Below are 20,979 nucleotides of genomic sequence, written 5' to 3'. Positions count from 1 at the left end.
CCGGCATTAAGCCTAAGTCCTAGATCGTATGTAATGGAAAGAGTATCCCACACATGCAGAGTATTACACACATGAAAACAATGAAAAGTAATAATTAAAAACAGACGCAAAGAAACTGTCATTAGAGCAGGGTCTTAATCCCACAGGTTCATAGACACGAGGTCAGTCAGACCGGGACAGTCGTTGCACGGCCATTGGGCGTCGAACTAAAACGCATCACCCACACCTTATGCAATTCGCCCTCGCTTAGTCCGTATCCTTCCCGCCGTGCAAAATCATCGTTCTTTTCTAACCCCAAGAACCATATCCTCGAGCCCAAGAAATCGATTCGACGAGCTGCGGAAGGCTTGCCGGTCCTCGCGCTATGTTCTCCGCGTTGTGACTCGCGTTCAGCTGCAGCTGCGGCGCGTGCAATTCGCTTTTTGGTATCATTGGATGCGGCACGCACATCAGTGCGCGTCAACGACTTGTTCAATGAAGCATAGACGCTGTCAATAACGTCACCAATCGTGATCTGTTCGGAGCGAGAACGAGAGCGAGATTTTGAAGAACGAGAGCGAGAAGCACCTGCACGGACATGTATAGACCAAGGTAATCCAGCAACAATAAGCTGTATGCTATGAACACCAGGTATATCAAAGGCCGGTGTATTTCGGGTTGCTGAGTCCAGGCGAGGAGGCGAGCGTGCGTCCCAAGGCTTGCTAAGATGGCGTGAGACTTGGTTACTATTTCCGTTAAATTGGGTCTTTTGAGGGGCTACCGAGGGAGAACTTGTTGAAATTGCCCTCGATTGACGATGGATAACTAGCTCGGAGGATGGACCCGACTCTATCCTAGGCTGAACCATTGAGAAAGTGCGCTCATTGGCAGATGGTACAATAATAGGTGGTGGTGGCCCTTCAATGACATCGGGGGCGCTGGAAGATGATGTGTACGAGGCATCATCGTTGGAAGGTTGGGGATTCTTAAGCACGCCTCGAAGACGGCGAGGGTTTGCTGGCTTCGGTGATGATATGCTGCTGCCACTATAGTTAGTGGGTACCCACTGGTGAGAAAGCACCGAGGAAGATGGGACCAAAGTCGGTGGCTTGGAACGAGGGGTAAAGGGGGCTACAGGCGGGCTTGGTGGCCCATTGGGAATATTGCGAAGGTCTTCACGAGATACAAACGAAGTGGCCCGAGAGCGAGGGCTTGCGTAGTTGTGATTGTAAATCGTGGTGCGATTACGGTTTCCTACTTGGGATTGGGATAGAGAGGGTGTAATATAAGAATCGCCACCTGAAGACCGAGACGTATCGCTGTAGGCTCGTTCAGGAACCCGCCGTTTCGCCTTGGGCTGAGAAAATGTGCCCGAATGATGAGAAGGTGCGACACTAGCCGGCGGGAGTGGCGCGTGAGAGACTGCTGGGGTCTGTGCAAAACAATAGTCAGACGGGAAACGTGGTGGTGGTTGACGTAAACAAACCGTATAGCCGGCGTCGCTGCGAGGAGCGTAGAGATAGGGATAATTGGGCTCAGGGTAGTCAAAATCGTCACCGTGAGTGTTTTCATATCGATAGTGCTGAGCAATGTGTGCCATGGTTATAGTCCTCGATGTCCAGAAGGTAGAGGCCGCGGCCGAGGTGGTCGGGAGGAGTGAGAGCTCATCAGAAGAGATCCCGGGATCTTTTATTCACTTCATATTCCATATGCCACGTTCGAGACCAGACAAAGGCCTCATTGAGCACCACAGGGAGAATCCGAGACAGCACCACGTTGGAACATCGAGGCATGGGGGGCTGGCTGTGAGGACTCCCGATTCTTGTTGGGACGTAAACGCAGGCCGATTGAGCGATGGAGATCATCTCACAGGGTGTAGCGACAAGTCCCGAAGCAAAGGTTTGTTCAAAATAGGCATTCCTTCTCTGGATGATGAACAAGCTCCAGTACATGGTCAGTCCACTAGCGAGCCGCACGGGGTGAAAGATCAATTATCGCTGTGCTTCAACAGTCGCATCGCTCTCCTCTTCTGGCACATACTATATAAGCCCAGGCTTAGAATCGTTGTCGGCGTAGAGATAGCGGGGAAGATACCCCTGGAGAGGTCATTGTGACATAAAATCCATATGACTAAGTCACAGCCACAGGTGTCGTTTGATCCACTCCCCAGCACACTCGACCTCAGATCCCCGACCTCGTCTGGCAATCAGCCTGGCTAGTAACATACGATCTCTGGATCCCCACCGCCCCATGGATATCGTGGCTAGCTATACGAAATAAAGCTTGCGCCAGCTACCCCGGCAGTTTGCTGAAATCGCCATCATCGCACCTGCGCTCAGGGACTATTATTCCACGTGTTTCTTCCACACCGTAGCTCATGTTTTGGCTATCTATGAATCAGACTGGGGTTGATCCCAAACCAATGAGCGCTTTTGATTCTCCGGACATTTTCTAGCTCCTGTGACGACCGCGATAGCCTTGAAAAAGCGAGCCGATCCTTTTCCCTCAACTAACGCTTCACGGGTTTCACGTCTGGCGAAGCTACGACTCCGGTAACTAACTATGGTGACTACCTTTTTAGGAAATTACTGATTTTAATCACGGGGTGGAAACTGCAGATCCATACTAGTGGCGCAGTAACCGCGCTGGGAGTTTTGCTTTTAATTAATCCTCAAACGACTGGCGTCATTCGGAATGATAGGGAGTAGGCAATAGTATGTACAATCCACAATATATTAACTATAGCTTAAAACAATCAATGAATTTCAATACTGGAACATAGAGGGGTTGCTCGGAGCGCAGTCTGTTGGCACCCGGAGCTAACGCCACTATACCGGCAATTATTGGAGTTAAACAACTGTCAATATGGACACGAAAAGTCAAGCTTGGAGTAAACAAGGCCGCTCTGCTTCCCCCTATCCCATTAAGTGGAATATTCGTTCAGAAAAAGGGGACTCCGGCGGTTCCGCCTGCTGTGTCATTGCGCGACGCACCTACAGACCTTGAGCGCTTCGACGCGATAATTTACCAAAGTGTGATTCGTGCCAATCCACTCCGAGTCTCCTATAAAAGATGGGAGAGCAGGAGGGGTCAGTTCTCATTAACAGTGTTGCTTGGTTTTCTCGATTTTCCTTGCCTTTGAGTTCTATTTCGCCGCATTTAATAGTCTACCCTTGTTATTATCATTATGACCGACTCTGAATTCAACCGTCGTCCAGGAGGCTACCGTTTCCCTGCATTCACCAGCCCCGCTCACACCTGGTCCAGCGTCGTGCAGGAATGGGCCGACCGAAAAAGGATCCACATTGATTTCCGTATCTATGAATCGGGCCCCCCTCATGCCCTCACCTTTACTGCAATCCCTTCCAGTACGTATGCTGCCGCATACACCCCCCATCATTGCACTAACTGATATCCACAGTCAATGGAGTTCTTCATCCCGAGTACCAAGGCGTTGGTTCGAACGTCCGGGTAGCAAAAAACCAAGCGAGCGAACGTATTGGCCACTCTGGTCACTGTGTAAGCGATCTTTTTTAATCTAACCGAGATTCACAGTGTCTGACTCGCATATACGTAGTGAATAATACTGTCACCGGTGGAGCCCCCACCACTTGACTGAAAGACCCTTAGATCGTCCTTACTATTACTAGTAATTTTCCTATAATCGCCTTGTCTGCCTTCTTCCTCCTCCCCTCTGTTAATCTCGTAAAGCCAATCGATCCACGTTTTGTTCATTTCAGACTTACAAGCTCCGACCCGATCATCGCTCTGACTCCTACACATGTATGTACAGCTTTAGCTCGCATGGACCGATCATCTGGTGATCTCCGATACGCATCGGGAGTGCACAAGCTGGACACACGCCTCCTTTCCGATTTGTTTCCTAGAGAGCGCCGGTGCGATGACATTTGAATCAGTGTGTAATTATATGTGTACATGTATGCACGTAGAGAGCACCCTAGTAGTCATATGGTTTCAAAGCGTACAGGTCGAAAGCAAGAAAGTTGTAGTAAAACAAGTAACCACAAAGTCCCAAAAAGAGCAATATGACGAGAGAAAGTGAGAGTGAAAGAAAAGGATAGAAAAAAATAACAATGTACCGTAACGAGGTATAACGTCAGGTCTTATTAAGATTTGGGAAAGCACCCAAATAAGTCATAGTGACACCCCCAGTTGGCTCTATATCATCCTCGTCCGAGCCAGTATCTCCTCGCTCGATATCAACATCCGGATCTTTGATGGTGATTGTCGATCCAGATAATTGTTTACCAGAGCTCGGCGTATAAGAAGGCTCCTCTATCCAAGAACGAGGGCGTTTGGAGGTGTTGCTTCGGTCGTCCGAATCGTAATCCCGGTTCTTTGAATCGGGACTATATACTTCTAATTCAATGGGTTCAGAGCGATTACGATCCGTCCAATTGATAGTTGGATGTCGGTTTACAGCAGGCGCCCGAGTTACCGACATACGATGTGCCTGACGATCTACACCTGGCTCTATATATGCGCACGAAAATCAATATGTCAGATGTCCAAATTTCACACTTGGTCCAATTAAACCCACTAACCAACGTCGTTGTTCACTCGGCCATTTTCAGATTGATCGGTATGTGTGACCGTATGTGTGGCGACCTGGATGTTAACCGACTGCCCCGTTCGTACAAACTGGTTGGTATTTTGTTCTCCACGTTCTTTGCTGGATTTAGAAGTTGAAGGATCCAGAGCTTCGCCCTCCTATAATTAGTGATCAGTTAAATCGCGGCTACTAGAGTTCGATCCTATTCACTCACATAGACCATGATACCAGTGCCGGTTGCGACCTTGATCATCAACTTCGACATGCACATTTCGATCTCCAGCTGAAACGGGATTAGATCGGGTGCCTGTGGGCAATAGCAAAAGGTGTGATTTACCTTGACCATATAAGCGACAGGGTGGAATTGCATGCTAAAACACGACGCGTGGTTCAGTACCGACGTAAAACAAACGTGATGAGGGTTTAACTCACTATACGAAGTCGTTTGGGTGGCTCATCATTGTAATGATCAAAACATCCATTGCAAGTGACACAGCAATGATTTTTTCATTGAACTTTACGAGCTTGTCGTACTTCTTGAGCTAATGCCTTAATTAAACACTACGTACATCCAGCGGCAACTACCGTGCTTACCCCGACTTTCAGAAGCCTCTGTTTGATCGATCGAATAAACATGTAGTTGAGGATGGCATCGGTAACCAAATATAGGCATTTCTGTCAGATGGCCATGGAATCAGAAGGTCGATCGAATACTCCATACGCAAACTCACTTCGGTGCGGTCCCACCATACATTAATATCATGATACCGTTGGGAAATCTGAAGCTTGGCGGGAACCCAAATGCAGTAGACGCTTATGTTGATGGCTGTGATCCAAACTGCGATTGTAAACTTGAGCCAAAACTAGAAAGTGTGTGGTTAATGTCACGTTCGTATATGGGTATACTATTAAGTACCCTTTGTTCGGGTGTTGAAAGAAGAATGCAGATCCTATTCACAATGATTTGAAGTAGAAATTGCACCTGAAGTGCCCATGTGCTGAAAAGGCAAATAGCTCTAGTCAGCCGCAGTCAGTAACCTGGACGATGAAAACTTACGTTAAAATCGTAAAATAAAACCAGAACGAGTACTTGATTACACCGCAAAGATAGAGCCAACAAATTATAGCGAAGATTGCACAACTGCGAGAGAGAGACAAAGAATTAGCCCCCCCCCACCTGCAAGCGCCTAGTAGACTCACACAAGAATCTCCCCCCAGACCATAACAGTGAATGCATTCAGACGCTTTGTTTGTCTGATGGCGTGCCAAGTAACGAAATAACTGAACCCAAGCTTCGTTGAAGAACCATAGGTAAGTGTGGGGAATCATTGATCGATGGTGTAGTAGACTCACTGTCCAGCCAAAAGCCAAAGTTGCCAACTTCATATCTGCATCTTTGACCACCAATTCTTTAATGGGCTCCTCAGTGTGGAATGTTGGCCATGTCATCGCAGATATCAACGGCAAGGTATCGAGAGTGATGTAATTACCGAGGATGGGCGGAGGATACCTACGCAGGCCCAGGGGGGATGTGGATGAGACAGATGGCGAGGGGTGGGGTAAAATGCTTGGTATTCACCCTCTCTATAAATTAAAATCGAGTAGAAACAGTCGGAGCCTGTTTGTGAGGGACCTAGCGTTGATCCATGGTTGCCGAGTCGCCGGAAGCGCGGTCGCCACAAACACAACAGTTTCGACCCCTGCAATCAATCCAAACCACATATGTCCCAAAATCGCCCCACTCAGGTCGATGGCGACCTGATTTCTACCAGTGGATCACCCCACAACAGCTAGATAATTATTATCTCAAATAAAATTTGTCCTTACAAACGTTATTATGATCTGCTGCATGAATTGGGTCCATTTTCAGGAAAGCTTGGAACTTCGGAAGGATTTTGAGCCCCGACCAATCATACTCAAGGTTTGAAATTCCGTCATAGCACCACACCTTGCGGTTTCCAACCCAATTTCAATTTATTTTACCGCCGGGTTATGCTTGTTGATCGCTTGGGTTCTACACGGGCGCACCAGTACTACTCTGACCTGCCGGTGCCGACGCCACCACCCTCTCCGCTCTCCGACTGTATTGCACGGCCGAAAGGTAACCCATTGGGAACTTGTATTCTGACTTAAGGACCAATTCCAATCGCGATAGCGAACTTAACCTAGACACAGAACCTTAGATGAAAGTTTATAACATTCACCAGATCGTGGCGTTGTATCTTACGCTGCAGCCATTACCACCGGCACTTATCTCCGAGCGTATCCATGATGCGCAGTCACAGCAAGTTCTAATCAATCAGTTAATAACAAATCGCCATGTTATTGCATGCAAGTGCTCAACGCCCTGTATCGTGCTCACTATCCGACCGATTTTTTTTTTCGAAGATCCCCCAGCTACGGACTACCAAAGGAAATTTTGGAAAAATATAATTACTGCCTTGGAAAGCAATGGCGTGGTGAGTAAGTATTCATATCTCAACCTATACCCAAAGTGGCACCTGTCATCAGGAAGTCGAAGGGGAGATATACGAGCGTTTGATCTGCATGCTTAACACCCCGGTCAGGTGAGCGCCCTACATGCCTAATCTGACACATGGTTGCCCGAACTGGTCTCTGCCGCCGATGCCCAGGCAAGGTCCTCCCGAAGCTTCGTACCTCACGTACCTAATTCCCCGGCCTCAATCCTGGACAACTTCCGCGCAGGCATGGCATCGATCATCGGGTATCGATAACTTCAGTCAAGACCATCGGCCTCTAACAATTCAAGAATCCCGTACCACAATCGAGCGTGGAACAACAGGTTTAAGGACATGGCGTGCCAGTCTCGATCTGTCAGAGTGGATCCTGCAAAATCATCGTGAGTGTACGCATTCAAGGTGGAAACGCGCCACATGGCAGTTCTCCTGATCCCGGTGTGAGGCGTTAGACTCATTACCTATTGCTCTGACACTTCCATCAGATATCGTATCGTCAGCACGAGTTCTTGAGCTTGGGAGCGGTGTTGGTCTTCTTGGGCTATTGGTTGCGACCCTACAACAACTCAGTCGGCCGACCGTTGTAGAACAAAGCTCCTGCATATACATGACAGACGTAGATGACGATGTTTTGGCGAGATGTGGGCTCAACGTTCGGCTTCCTTGTAGTTGAGTCTGGCTTGATTAGTAGCACTTGCTTTTCAAAAAGAAGGGACGTTAACCAATCCTCAAAAGACATGCTTGCCGACAATCCTAACGTTCATGTAAGGGCACTTGACTGGGAAGACTCTGTCAATCCCAATCGAGAACCATTCGTGCTTTCGCTTTTGGAAGAAATTGACGCAGACGTCGTACTAGCTGCTGATGTGGTGAGTGTTTCGTTTTTCACATTAACCTCGACTACAGGAACAAGTGTGCAACCATTGTGATTTGTAGGTCTATGACCCGTCGATCATCGCACCACTCACGCGTACCTTGCGTCTCGCGTTGGAACGGCCGTTTCCGGCTGAGCGAGACTTGCACGGCGGAGCGAATAGCCAACAACCATTTCAGCTCGGCTCTCCCAGGAGTGCGTACATCGCTCTCACCCTTCGTCGGGAGCAAACATTCTCGGAATTTTTATCTAGCGCGGGTAAGCCCGCCAGTCGTTTATTTTGATTGAGAATTCTGCCTAACTAGGCGAAGAACAAGAAGGCCTTTTTGTTGAATTCATTGACATGGATCTACCCCCGGATGACGCACGTGTCTTTTGCACCGACAATATTTCGGGAGCAGCCACTACACGGCTGATGCGTCTAGCCGTGGCAGGGTGACTTGAATGGGCATTGTTTGTTTGAAACACCCTCGGCGTTTATATTGCAATTGCCATGGACAACTGCTCGTAGGCTCAAAATAGTTAATTGTACGTAGGTTCAGCCTCAAAGCCTTGTTATAAACCAATGTCACATGTTTTTCATCCTCTTTATTGTGTGGGAAATCCAAGAATCATAAACAATTCCTAGTTTTTGAACTAGACCGCACAAGGATCGGCACCGGATCTCGACTCACCGCCCCGTACTATTTCCGGCTTGTTCAATCACTCACTATCCAAAGTGGGGCTCCAGTCACTGTGTGCTTGGCAAGGATCTCCAGGTTGTGAATTCACATGTTTCAGATCCTGGTATATATATAGTTGGGCATTTCGTGTGCATTGCTGTGGAAAAGTAGGTTCATGTAGATACAGAAGTGGGAAGGCTGACAGGTACTATGCGTTAGATTTGGCAGCGCCTTTTTGCCTATGGCTCGCGCGCACTTTCAAGCCAGGCTGAACGCTTGACCCGAATTAGCGTCAAAGAGAAACACGCATACATTCGTATTTTTGATACACGTGATGAATGATGTCATTGCAGTATGCCAAACTATATGGTTTTCCGCTTTCAATAAACGATCCTCGTTCATCCACTTTTTTTAGATATGGGATCTTCAAGTTCCAAGGTTCGCTCATCAGTTAAACGGTTTGTTCTTTGATAATTAAAAGCTATCATCAATGTCTCGATTACCAATCAGGGCGCTGGTACGTGCAAACATCCTCTATCCCCTAGAGCTGAACAACCACCATTGGACATCTATCAACACTAACCCTGGAACATGGTTCTCGCAGCTCCTTTCAATGTTCGTATAATTCGGTCTACCGCTGGCCCCCTATATGTGCCCGTAACTTCCCAAACTACGATACTTGAGATCAAGAGAAAGGTATTCGAAGACGGTGCAATTCCTCCCAATAACCAAAGGTACGTATTGTCTCCTGCTTTTCTGGAGGGTTATGGGAAAACTCTGACCTGTTGCCAGGTTGGTGTGGGAGGGAAAAAACCTGGGCGATGATGACGCAACGCTCGAAAGCTATGGCATCACCACTGAAGTAGATATATACGTCGAATTTATCTAGATTCTGTAAGGGCTCTTTTTTTCTTGTGAAGTCTCTGACTGATAGGATGTTACCTATGTTGTAGACCTCGCGGATTCCTTCCTGCAAGGCAGTGTAATTTGACGACGTGGAGGGATGCGGGGATGTGTGCTTCACGATTAGAATTTGAAAAGAAATTTACATGCAAGCAATGACAGAGAAAAAGATGAACGGAATGTGATCAGCGCGAGCTTTTTTGGCGGGGCCCCGAGCACCCGTGTCAACGAAAGTGAATACGGTTCGAGGCTTTCCTGCAGGGGGTTCGGACCGTCGACATGCAAGGATATCCCCGCATGTGCCTTTTGATCTTCCGAGAGTTTGTTACGATAGCTCTCCAAGCCTTTGGCAACGATTCCGGGTACGACAGGTTGCTATTCAACTATTAGAAAATTATCATAATCTTCAGGTTAGGAGACCATACCGAGTCTGGAGCATCTTCCACCATCTCCCACCAAACCCTACGGGCCGCACCGCCTCTCTGCTGGTCTCTATTAGCAGTGCCAGATATTTCGTTATCGACATCGGCTGTTCGCTGCCTTGTAACATTGATTTCTAAGGGGTCGACTCTAGAGTCCGATACAATGGCTCGATCTATCTCTGGGTGAACGCCCAAATAAGATTCCATTCCTCGCTGAAAAGCATGTTGAAGTTTCTTGCCCTAAGCGAAGTAATAATAGTTAGCTAATGCCAGGAGCTGATGAATTTTACGAGAGCGTCAGATGGGGTTGAAATATGGAATAACCAGTGGCAGAGGCCTGTCGTTACAATTCGCTAATGATGTGATTGTCTCATCAAGTACGATGCCCAAGGGCAGTTTGTGAAGTAACGCGCAGTTACTTACGTCCTGAAAATATATGCCATCAGTATCAAATATACATAACTCATAATCGGGTAGGAGAGGGTCAGGAAGTGAAGAAAATGTAACCACGGAAGTTTTGTCTTGCGTGAAATTGTTGTCATGTGTTGTTCATCATCGTTGGTACAGAGAAATGAAGTGTCTGATTGAATTTGCCTCACCTGATTTTATCCCGAAGATTCAAGAAATCCAAAGTCAATCATCGCTGTGGAGAGAAAGTGGGTGGTTAGTAATTGTCCATCACACTTGAATAGAAATAATTTTTTGATCAGAAAGCCTTGCATGTCATTTTAAGGATAGATTCACCAGGATGTATGGTATGACGAGAATGGTTGCATCAGAGAGGAGATCGAATGAAAAACGGACTCACGGATGGCACTACTAATGTGGACAGTTACCTAGACATAATAAACGTTAGCTATCCAATACGAAGAGCAATACGAAGATTCAGAAATATCATGCAATGTAGATAAGATTTGGATTCTCATCGAGGACTCGAAGAACAGAAATATTCTCTAATCATGTCGGAAGTGATGTGGCGTTCGATTTACCTGAAAAAATTGTTAGAAAATGCCAGACAACGTGCGGGCGATGGGTAAAAGATCATGCAATGTAGATAAGATGTTTGGTTCTCATCGAGCGACTCGAACAGCAGTTGGTTCGTCTAATCCTACTGGATCACAGCAGAAATTTCATTACCTGGAGCCGAGACATGTGTCAGTACATGTCAAATAACGAAGGCCATAAAGCAGATGGATTCAGCAAAATAATAAAGTTTAACCATATTGAAGTCTTCAAGACTAATCGATTTATGCTCTTCATGAATGAATACAGGTGGAGTACAACACACCTTTTGATATTGTCTTTCATAGTTTTTCAGGCGAACGATGGCCTCGATACGAGCAATCGAAACACCGAATTGTTCACTGAGAGTTCGGACTGTTTGGTTGTGGGATTCTAGGCCAAGGTCAGATGCCGAAGTGAATAGACTATAGGTGATCCAATACCTGAATTAGATGCTGCTAGCTGAGGTGACTTGAGGTATCGATCATATATGGATGTCTTCACAACATCTGACAATGGTGGCGGAGGTTTGAAGGTGGGATTATCTGGGTAAGGCTCTCTCAAGATTTAGTCAGAATAGCTAGGATGAGGAAATGGACACACAATATTGCCACCTAGCCAATTTGGTTTCCCGGGGGTAGGATTTAGATAGGGGAGACCTTCACCTCGGAACCAGCCCTCCACGGCCTGAGGATCTACCTTGGCTGGTTTGCCTTTCTTGAAAGCACCCTCCTCGCTGCTTGCGCTTTCATCCCTCAACACGGAGCTCTGAACAAATGTACGAGCTTGGTTGTAATTGCAGCACAGGATGAATCGAGTCGGACGAAGGGACTTTCCAGTGGCTCTGGTGCTTGCTGAGATTTGCATGGCAAGGACAGAATGCGAGCTTTTAAAATTTTTATGGGAATTATCAGGGATCAGCCCACGTGACAGAAGATCAGGGCTTTGTTCTTTTTCAAATGCAATATTTGAGCGCACAGACGAAGGGGCTGGAGACCGCCGCGGCATATCAGCACAGATTACATCATACTGGAGGAGAAATCATCCTGACCAACAAGGATTTTGTAAATATGACTCAGTATTAGGCGATACTTCTGATAAAATAGTCCAAGTTTCTGTGCTTGCAGTGCGAGGTTCGCGTGGGTTGTGTTTAGGGAGTATTCTCTTTAGTATGTAAGGCAGGCAGTTGCTGCAGATTAGCGGGTTAGATGTGTGTCTCCAACAAAGATACTGGCAAGACCAGCCGGGAGAGGTTGAAATTAAGTCCCCAACCCATTAATGGTGGGTATTAAGAAGTAAAGGACTATGTGCATTGATACCCTCGTTATATCCGCTGTACTCAAGCTTAACTGAGGTTTGTGCGTGGTAGAAAAGAACGAGATCAGGCCGTGTAAGCTGATACGAGACAAGTATAAACAAACAGGCTAGCGGTTGAGCACTTTTCTATCAAACAAATAGCCTAGGAGTTACATTTATATGGATTCATTCAAGAGTGGAACCCTTTCTCAGCTGTCATCGGGCCTCGGGCATCATTTGAGCATCCAATTTGGATAAGCGGATAGCAATATACCACCCCGCTCTAGACCCCATGTTGACATGAAGTGCGCTTTATGGCCACTAGTTATCATTGAATATGGATTAAAATGCGAATGAGTTACTAAACACCTCGTCAAGTGATCGCATCCTACCGAACCTAACACCGGCCCTCGCGCAACTATCTCTATTTTTCTCCCTCTCTTTCCTTTTCTCACCCCATCCCACCCCGACATCGGTTGTTTATAATGTCTCGTTGGATCAATCATCTGTCCCCAATTCTCCCTGTAATGTCCACCACTTGCCCTGCCCTTATGGTAACGTTCCCAATCTAGTTTTTAGCTTAACCCCCGATAAAGTAGCCGCCTACCGGATAGGTTGCACCAAAGAGCTTAGCCCCAGAATATCCTAGAATACATAGAACAAAAAAAAAGAGTTACTAAACTGAGTGTAACACTGTTGGGATTCGTGGGGCAAAGATCCTCTGGATCAGGATATATCATAATCGAGTTTCCACAAACCCGGCATGATTGTGTCGAAGAGACACGATGCTATAATTGTGAACCCTGGATACTACCGAAGTGGGGTGTTAAGCCAGAGACGGACCACAGGAGTTTCAGCCACACCAGACCTCCAAGAGTGATGTCAGTGCCGTTTAATCCAGACGTAGATTAATCTAGCCATGGGCGGGATAAGTCATAAAACAATCACTTGAAAGGGAAACTAAAATGTTGGTAGATCAGCTCTCTCAGTTGTTTTGTTTTGTATGAAATAATAGAAACTCCCACCTTTATCTGCTCTCTTTCTTTTGATACCTGAGCCTGTTGCTAGGGCTTGAAGTGTTCATTCAGTTGAATAATTCTCGACAGGTCTACGGAATTGTTCATAATCATATGGCGGAGACCGCTGTGCTTCTACTTCTGACCTAGGCACCAGGGCGAATTTATACCCTACTTTATCGACAACTTTAGTATCGATAGAGACACGGTAGGGGGCTTCAAAAATTAAAATCAACCAGACCGTCAGTATCGGTATATGACTGAACTAAAGATGAGTATTACTATATTCTTAGGAAATCAATGCTGTACAGCCCTCAAAGAGAGACAGCTGAAGAACCGAAGCCATTCAAAAATATGTTACTCCAGTCATCTTCGACTTGAGACTCCGCCTCCTGATAGAACATATTATAGTTCTGCGGCGCGTAAACTGGGTTTTCCTGCGGTTCATTTGGCCGCACAGAAATAATAACTTCCGGTCTGTCGTTCGGTGTACATATTGTTTATCTCGTTATTTACGTATGCCGGGTAATACCCGGAGCGTGTTCATGGAAGTTCCACGCACACAAGGCGTAAGAAATTTTGTGTTGGCACCAGTGTGGGGGGTAAACAAATCGGTAGACCGCCAGGAATTGGTCAAAAGTCTGAGAGTCACTTTGGAGCGTGAGTAACCACTCCATGGGAAACAAGGGCATGTTCAATTCAAGTAAACAGTGCATTTGAGTAATAAAATACGGGGAGACCCCAATTTCTGAAAGGGGAAGAGACACTGTTTTCGAGCCTTTTTTCGTTCACCCGGGAGTGTCCAAATATTATTGGCGGGGGGCGAAAACACAAACAACGCCAAAACTATGTGATATGCGGCCTGAACCGCCACCCGATTACGTCCCGTATCGAGCCAGGCAATGGAAGCACGAGATACCTTTCTCGTTATTTGGAAATGCACGGAGAGGTACACCTGGGCCAGTCTCAATCTCGAATTCTCTTTGCATCGGATAAACATCAGACGAAAGGTCTTAAAGGCGGCAGCCATAACCACGCTTTCTACCACAGCGAAAAGTACGCATGTAGTCACCAGTATTATCACAGATAGGTGAGTCTAGTACCACAGAAGAGATGGTATAGAGAAATGTTGCTTCGAGATGAATATGTTTATCTGGTTTCATTTAAACCTGTGCACCCCCGTGTTTCTGTCTGCTGTAATTGTATCTTGTAGAATCTAACATTGTATCTCGAGTACCATCATAAATTGAAGGCAAAATAACTTTGGCTCAACGATATAAGGTGCGTGCACATTTATAGCTGGGGTCTGAGAAACGGAAAACTTCAAACAGTTCTCAAGGAACCCTGACCTGATCAATAACCCAACGCCACCCATCCAAACCAAACACATCACGGCGCAGCGGAGGGACATGGGCGGTATGAGAGTGAAAAGGATGAGCAGGGTATGCATTTGGTGTTGTTTTCTCCAATATTCAGTTTAAGTATCGTCCCAGCCGGACTCGAGCCTGATAGCTACCAACATACCCCCACCAAAACATTTTTCACTAAAATCTCACATGGCCACACAATTCTTGACCCGTCCGCAAAGGCAACCGCCTCCACTTGACCCTGAAGAGGGTGATAGGGCGGCGCTCCGTATGGTCAACAATCTTGCTCATACGCGGAAGATACCTATCATTTATGACGCTGAGCAACGTGGGCACCCCCATAAGCCATTGTGGATCGTCACGCCAATCAGTATGTGTAATCCCAGCGTTCTGAGTAGAGCTCGACGCTGAAGCTATCCTAGTCATGGGGGAAAAGCATTATGTGTTTCAGAGGTGCGAGAAGACGAGGAAGGATGCCGAAAATACGTGTGCTCTGGCTATCTGGAGTTCTGGGCATCTTGTGAGTATAAGCCCTTATTGTTCACGAATCTGGGTTGAGTAGTTGTGGTCAGTGATGTCGTCGATGAGCGTACGCATTGCTCAAGGGGACTGTATGCTGAAAAAGCGGTTATGAAGACGCTCTATGGCTCAAAATGTGGCTATTTCTAGAGCGCTCATGTGGCTCTCCTTATGTGTTATGCGAGTTCAACATAATATATATATCTCACACTAGCAGTCGCGCCGCCGGAACCACAAGCCTCTGAACGAGGATTCTCTTCGATCGTCCTTCGCTTGCCGATCAGGCTGGAGACACCAGTTGTGTTCGCGAGTGACTAACGGACCCCCATGGGATCATAGAGTGCAAGATTCACATCATTTTAAGTTGCTCTTATCAACGTGTCGAGGGTGGGAGAAGTTGTGCCCTCAAGCCTTCAGAGCTCTGGGAGTATGGCTGAAAAGTTGTAAAAACGAATGTGAGTTTTACATTTGTGCAATCGCACCCAGTCAACAATCACCTCTGCCACTGCACTTGGCTACAATTTGACCATCGTACCTCTTTGTTTGAGCCTAGCTACAACTCTAGCTCGACCATCCGTTGCCACGAGATGGCCACCTTTTAGGTAATGATGGGAGTTTTTAGACACTGGTTGTGTAAGCCAAGATACCAGGTGAAAAAACGTGTCGTGTCTGGTTTTGTTGAATTGAAAGGGAGACCGAGGGTTAAATTCGCTTTTCCATTGTGGTGGTTTTCGTAGACGTAGACTTGAATTTGAGTTGGCTGACGTTGTGGATCAGGGCGGGAGCCGATCAATCATAATCACAACGAATTAAGCTACATCAAGTCCAGAATGGCAGGTACTTCGATTCGAGGCTGGTAAATAATATCACGTGGTTGTATGCATAGGTTTGACACCTTGGGCAATAACAGGACTGGAGGACAATGTGACCATTCAACCACTAGCATTATACAAGCCACAATAAATCGTTACATTATACTTTTAAGTATCATCTACGACCCGCTCCCCGCCCACGGGGACGGAGCGCGCGCTGAGCTGCGCCTGGTGGGGCCCTTGGTCCAGGATTTGGCTATGCATTCCATTCAGTACACCGAATGCGTGTGTGGCTGTGATACTCACTTGTTCACTCTGAGGATTCTTAACAGTCTCATCAACACTAAGGATCAAACATGCTGCCTCGCATGCACTACCAATCGCATTGATTTTGATCAACGAAGGCTCCCAAACGAATCCAGCCAGGTTGTCTCGTACGCCCTCGTCGCTATCAACATCAACACCAGCCCATAAATTCTCATTTAGTTGAGGATGATCCTTGGAATTACGTCCGGTTGCATGGCGCATGCGTAGCTTGTTCAATACGTCGGTGGAGTCGAGGCCAGCGTTTTCACATATTTGCCTCGGAATAATTTCGAGAGCGCGTGCGAAAGCAGCAAGGATGAGCTGATGCTTATTGGGTAGGGATCGGGATACGTCTCGGATGTACGCAGACAGTTCCATCTATCCTGTATTAGTGCCACGTCCGGACATTCATAAACCGCCTACCTCTATAGCGCCTCCACCAGCGACAATTTCACTGTTTTTGACAGCACGGCGGACAACCATAATTGCATCGTGCAGACTACGTTCAACTTCCTCGATAAATTGCTCTGCACCACCACGAAGGACTAGCGTGCATGTTTTGGCCTTGGGACACTCTTCGAAAATGTTGTAGCGCTCTCCCCCAATTTGCTTCTCCTCAAACTTTCCGCAAGTCCCGAGGTTTTCAGGAAGGATATCAGAAGTGGTGCTCTGTACTGTGCCGCCAACAGCCTGGGTAACGCGACGGAGATCATCGGCAGGGACACGGCCCGCGCAGAAAACTCCGCGATCCGCAAACCACTGAGTCGCCAAGTCTCCGATGGGAAGCTTAGACAAAACGACCTGGGCTCCTGTCTTGTGGATCCGGTCCAGTTTGTCGTAGATAATTTGCCATTCGGCGTCGACGATGGCTTGATAATCCGATACTGCTTCGACCCGGACTTCCGCATTGTCCTTTTCAGCTTTAAGCTCGAGTTCGACATTAAGGCAAACAATCTTGGGGTTCGCGAACATCTTTGGCTGCTGTTCGGCGCCAGCATAGGTAAAGGTCTTTTTGAAAGCTACGCCGCGAACGAGGAGAGAATCTTGGAGACCACCGCCAGGGACTTTTTTGACACCAATAAGACTCTCATCAAGGTCGTTTTGGTCCAAGCATTTGACAGCATCGACAACCATTCGAGAGAAGAACGGTTTTTGGGAGTGAATAAGTTTAGAAGACATAGAGGTTGATGCACATTTGATGAGGAGGTCGTCGTATTTACTATGGACAATGGGTTCAGGAACATATTGTATTGGTTTAATGACTTACGCTGGGTCCGATTTATCTATCACGATTTGGACTTCCTTGATACGATCGATAGCCTGCAAACGAACATCAGCACCGATTAATCTGCCAAACGCGGCGCTTACCAATTGTGCTGCTTTGCGCAAACCCTTGATAATAATATGTGGGCTCACTCCCTCTTCAATATATGAACGCGACTCTTTGAGGATCTGAGCAGCTAAGAGTACGACACTAGTAGTTCCATCACCAACTTCGGCATCCTGGGCGCGTGCAATGTCAACGAGAGTTTTAGCAGCCGGGTGTACGATGTCCAGCAATTTGAGAATAGTCGCTCCGTCGTTAGTAATTTCAGCCTCTCCTCGGTCAGATACAATCAGCTTGTCCATTCCACGAGGCCCCAGAGTAGAAGAGAGCGTGTCGGCCACTGCCAGACATGCAGAGATATTGGAGAGCAATTGACCTTTGCCCTGAGACGTGTCTGTACCTTCTTTGAGAAGGATTACAGTCGGTTGCTGTTGAGATATGAGTTCTTTGCTAGATTTTGTTTATAAAGTCACTTACCATAGGTAGGCCTCGCTGCATCGTGATGTATCGTCGGAGTGAAGAACGGTTCGTGCGCGACGCGCATCTAAAATCATGTGTATCATATAAGCTTTGGACCCTACATTAAGCGCCGGTCTCAAGCACGCGTTCTCGATATCGCCGCCACATTCAACATGCCTGCCAAGCGCACTCGCAAAGACGAATCTGGAGAAGAGTCGAGCACTGAGGAGGCTCCAGTCCTCAAGAAAAAACCTGCTTCCGGTACTGTTACTGTCCCTATCCCAGATAAACACACCGATGCGGAAGGGAATACTTATTTCGAGGTGAGTTGATTGTTGAAGCTTGAAGTATCGCATAACAGTTCACCAGATAAGCGGGAAACGGCGCGTGACAGTTCGATCCTTCAATGGATTAAAGCTGGTAGATGTCCGTGAGGTGGGCCCGCTATTCATGGTCGCTCGATCACAATCTCATTGTTATGACGCAGATGTACACGGACAAGGCTAGCGGAGAGTTGAAGCCTGGTAAGAAGGGAATCTCATTATCAGAAGAACAGGCAAGCCCGAGCAGCACGCTTTCATCACCAGGACTAACGAATCTTAGTTTATGGGCCTTGTAAATGCCCATGAGGCCATATCCCAAGCGCTGAACGAACTTAATGTTGGGAGCAGCTCCAGAGCCATAAAAACCACTAGGACTGTTAAAACCACAACCAAGTACGTCGCTCACATTCGTCATATGCCACACTCCTCACATTCTCCTAGAACCTCGTCCTCGAAAGAGCCCAAAGAATCCAAACCTACTTCGAAATCCAAGCCTGCGTCCAAGAAGAAGGCTCGCAAAGCGGAAAGCGAAGAGGAAGAGGAAGAGGAAAAGGAAAAGGAAGAAGAAGACTGAACAATGTCTTATAATCGTGTTGTACACTCTTAATTCTATTTATTTTGACCTTCGCGTCGGGTGGCCTCCTCTCCCTCCTTTCGCCACTCCCTTGACTCCCACGCATCATACTCTTCTCGGCTTCTACCCATCTATTGGGGCACTTTAGTGGGAGAATTCGTAGACGGGGATAACGCACCTCTCCTGTATGCCCTGGATACTATGACCCGGTAATGCTCCCATCGCCGAAGTAAATAATGCATCTTGGTTGGGTCGGAGTGTTCCTATACCTTGAGGCGCATTTCCATCGGTTTGAGGTGCTTGAACAAATACATAGCCAAGGATTCGATCGATAGTTCGCGTAAGATGTAACATGGATTGCTTATCCTACCAAGGTGTCAGTCTGAGCGCTCTTTTGACTAGCAAAGGCATACTTCGACTGCCAGTGTTTCAAAGGCAACCAGACTGAAGTCTTCGACTAGTCCACATATTGCTTCGTTCAGAGCCGAGAATCGAGGATGGGATGAGGATAGAACGTTCTGAAGGTACGATAGATCTTGAACTTCGGTATAAAAGTCGAGATTAAAGTCTGACAGGATATGAGTTTCGACAGACGCAGTGAGAGAGAACTGCTTACCCAATTCCCCATATCTCGACAATAAGTCCAACTTGGAAAGAACATTCACATGAGGTAGTCCCATGTGCAACATCGTCCTCAACGAAAGCAACAACACCGAAACATATTTTGCAGCATCTGTGACATAGTACGCATCGCATAAATGTACAGCAGCTAGCTAACCTACCATCCCTCGCACCGTCAAAAAAAAACCTCCTTCAAAACGATCAAACAGACACACGCACCCGAAACCCAAGTTTCTCCAATTTTCCGACGATGCTCTTCAAACTCCCATGATCAGAGCTCAGCTCGACTTGTCCGGGAACGTCAAACACGACGTATGAGTCCCCGTTTAACAGATTCTGAGATTGGAGTTGCTCTTCAAGCCAGTCAAAATTGGCCTCAAGGTATTCCATGCAGTAGAGCATCCCGCCGTTAGGACCCAGCCCATGTTCATCCATGGCGTCTTGGAGAGAGATGAGGGATGCAATGTCTATGTCACATTTGTAGGGTACGTGATCGTTGGCTGGGTCGAGGTTTACAACCGCGATTGGGCGTTGGAGAGCTGTCAAGAGCTGGGGTAGGGGGTAAATCATAATTTTTGTGTAGATAGCAGGGAGAAACGGACCTGCTGCTTCCCGAACGCGTATGTCGATTTCCCGCTCCCTGGTGAGCCGATGATGATTTCCCCGAACGGCATGGGCGTGGTGAATGTCAGGCACGTAAGTCATAGCCAAATCTAATGTGCCACAGATACTTGGCCACAGCAGGGCAACATGATTATATACGCATAGCTCCGAAGTTGTTTCAAGCTTCCTTGGCTCAGTTGGTAGAGCGTTGGTCTCATATCTCGAGTATGAGTAATCAAATATCTTGGTTACGCAATCCAAAGGTCGTGAGTTCGAGCCTCACAGGGAGCACATATTTTTTATAAACCCGCATGCATCGACCCATGTCATACAACCGACCGGAATTTTGTATTTATACACACGTAAATTACTTCCCAGACTTCAGGACACACTCTTTGCTGTTTTTTATGTAACAAAAATGACACTATACTGTATTTCTATTTTTTGTTTTGTATGTCGATCCTACATCAGGCATCATGGGGGCATCCGTAAGAGAGGACCCAGTAACTTCTTGTAAGATTAGCAAGGATTCAATGTTACATACATATATGCATCATTAAACCGTTCATTCCCAGCATCCATGCGTAGATGTTGGCTACAATTTCTGTCGCCAAAAGATCACTCGAAATATGACCCATTGACGTATTTACAGGGCGCTAAAAGTCGCCCGTGCCACATTCGGTACGTACCAGCAAAGTTACTACACCAAGTAACGCGCATACATTCGCAAGGTCAATTAATTACAGTGACAATCTTATTTTATAATTTATGCTCTTTTCCAGCTCCACTCATCATGTTCCTCTGGATTGCGACGAGCCTTTCCATGTTTATTTGGTCTCGGCCCATTTCTTCATTGATTACTCC

The 20,979-nt window shown here is 46.9% G+C and overlaps 10 protein-coding genes and 1 non-coding gene across 11 annotated transcripts; 6 read left to right on the top strand and 5 right to left on the bottom strand.

The window, feature by feature from the left end:
- Positions 1 to 166: 166 nt before the first annotated feature.
- On the bottom strand, positions 167 to 1,579 carry RhiXN_11471 (50S ribosomal protein L1; the record flags this gene model as incomplete). The annotated part of the gene is made up of 2 exons (XM_043331286.1): positions 167 to 1,411; positions 1,466 to 1,579. The coding sequence occupies 2 exons, from the start codon at positions 1,577 to 1,579 to the stop codon at positions 167 to 169; spliced, it is 1,359 nt and encodes a 452-aa protein (XP_043184796.1).
- Positions 1,580 to 3,166: 1,587 nt separating this feature from the next.
- RhiXN_11470 (double-stranded RNA-binding motif protein) lies at positions 3,167 to 3,594 on the top strand (the record flags this gene model as incomplete). Its single annotated transcript, XM_043331285.1, has 3 exons — positions 3,167 to 3,347; positions 3,401 to 3,498; positions 3,535 to 3,594. The coding sequence occupies 3 exons, from the start codon at positions 3,167 to 3,169 to the stop codon at positions 3,592 to 3,594; spliced, it is 339 nt and encodes a 112-aa protein (XP_043184795.1).
- Positions 3,595 to 4,096: 502 nt separating this feature from the next.
- Positions 4,097 to 6,001, bottom strand: RhiXN_11469 (uncharacterized protein; the record flags this gene model as incomplete). Its single annotated transcript, XM_043331284.1, has 11 exons — positions 4,097 to 4,473; positions 4,545 to 4,710; positions 4,767 to 4,835; positions 4,890 to 4,923; positions 4,985 to 5,094; positions 5,147 to 5,227; positions 5,284 to 5,415; positions 5,469 to 5,550; positions 5,610 to 5,693; positions 5,753 to 5,844; positions 5,906 to 6,001. 11 exons carry the CDS (start codon positions 5,999 to 6,001, stop codon positions 4,097 to 4,099), a joined length of 1,323 nt encoding a protein of 440 aa, XP_043184794.1.
- A 1,176-nt stretch (positions 6,002 to 7,177) lies between these two features.
- On the top strand, positions 7,178 to 8,342 carry RhiXN_11468 (methyltransferase domain protein; the record flags this gene model as incomplete). The annotated part of the gene is made up of 5 exons (XM_043331283.1): positions 7,178 to 7,412; positions 7,515 to 7,694; positions 7,765 to 7,898; positions 7,966 to 8,161; positions 8,209 to 8,342. The coding sequence occupies 5 exons, from the start codon at positions 7,178 to 7,180 to the stop codon at positions 8,340 to 8,342; spliced, it is 879 nt and encodes a 292-aa protein (XP_043184793.1).
- An 814-nt stretch (positions 8,343 to 9,156) lies between these two features.
- On the top strand, positions 9,157 to 9,454 carry RhiXN_11467 (ubiquitin family protein; the record flags this gene model as incomplete). The annotated part of the gene is made up of 2 exons (XM_043331282.1): positions 9,157 to 9,299; positions 9,358 to 9,454. The coding sequence occupies 2 exons, from the start codon at positions 9,157 to 9,159 to the stop codon at positions 9,452 to 9,454; spliced, it is 240 nt and encodes a 79-aa protein (XP_043184792.1).
- Positions 9,455 to 9,591: 137 nt separating this feature from the next.
- On the bottom strand, positions 9,592 to 11,759 carry RhiXN_11466 (uncharacterized protein; the record flags this gene model as incomplete). The annotated part of the gene is made up of 5 exons (XM_043331281.1): positions 9,592 to 9,843; positions 9,894 to 10,130; positions 11,179 to 11,285; positions 11,336 to 11,447; positions 11,496 to 11,759. 5 exons carry the CDS (start codon positions 11,757 to 11,759, stop codon positions 9,592 to 9,594), a joined length of 972 nt encoding a protein of 323 aa, XP_043184791.1.
- Positions 11,760 to 14,760: 3,001 nt separating this feature from the next.
- On the top strand, positions 14,761 to 15,146 carry RhiXN_11465 (uncharacterized protein; the record flags this gene model as incomplete). The annotated part of the gene is made up of 3 exons (XM_043331280.1): positions 14,761 to 14,941; positions 14,994 to 15,091; positions 15,144 to 15,146. 3 exons carry the CDS (start codon positions 14,761 to 14,763, stop codon positions 15,144 to 15,146), a joined length of 282 nt encoding a protein of 93 aa, XP_043184790.1.
- Positions 15,147 to 16,077: 931 nt separating this feature from the next.
- RhiXN_11464 (TCP-1/cpn60 chaperonin family (T-complex protein 1)) lies at positions 16,078 to 18,033 on the bottom strand (the record flags this gene model as incomplete). Its single annotated transcript, XM_043331279.1, has 6 exons — positions 16,078 to 16,158; positions 16,209 to 16,586; positions 16,632 to 17,427; positions 17,476 to 17,528; positions 17,577 to 17,963; positions 18,013 to 18,033. The coding sequence occupies 6 exons, from the start codon at positions 18,031 to 18,033 to the stop codon at positions 16,078 to 16,080; spliced, it is 1,716 nt and encodes a 571-aa protein (XP_043184789.1).
- A 134-nt stretch (positions 18,034 to 18,167) lies between these two features.
- RhiXN_11463 (RNA polymerase II transcriptional coactivator SUB1) lies at positions 18,168 to 18,891 on the top strand (the record flags this gene model as incomplete). Its single annotated transcript, XM_043331278.1, has 5 exons — positions 18,168 to 18,317; positions 18,364 to 18,429; positions 18,482 to 18,609; positions 18,666 to 18,710; positions 18,759 to 18,891. The coding sequence occupies 5 exons, from the start codon at positions 18,168 to 18,170 to the stop codon at positions 18,889 to 18,891; spliced, it is 522 nt and encodes a 173-aa protein (XP_043184788.1).
- A 35-nt stretch (positions 18,892 to 18,926) lies between these two features.
- On the bottom strand, positions 18,927 to 20,186 carry RhiXN_11462 (ATP(GTP)-binding protein Fet5; the record flags this gene model as incomplete). The annotated part of the gene is made up of 7 exons (XM_043331277.1): positions 18,927 to 19,022; positions 19,070 to 19,083; positions 19,161 to 19,257; positions 19,305 to 19,459; positions 19,508 to 19,664; positions 19,732 to 20,061; positions 20,115 to 20,186. The coding sequence occupies 7 exons, from the start codon at positions 20,184 to 20,186 to the stop codon at positions 18,927 to 18,929; spliced, it is 921 nt and encodes a 306-aa protein (XP_043184787.1).
- Positions 20,187 to 20,297: 111 nt separating this feature from the next.
- Positions 20,298 to 20,406, top strand: RhiXN_12427. Its single transcript has one exon. It is a non-coding gene; the product is annotated as a tRNA-Met (tRNA).
- Positions 20,407 to 20,979: the final 573 nt, after the last annotated feature.

Source organism: Rhizoctonia solani, chromosome 12, assembly GCF_016906535.1.
Source record: "Rhizoctonia solani chromosome 12, complete sequence".
NCBI lineage: Eukaryota > Fungi > Basidiomycota > Agaricomycetes > Cantharellales > Ceratobasidiaceae > Rhizoctonia > Rhizoctonia solani.
The sequence above is the reverse complement of the archived record's forward strand: the minus strand, read 5'-3'. Positions and strand labels throughout refer to the sequence as shown.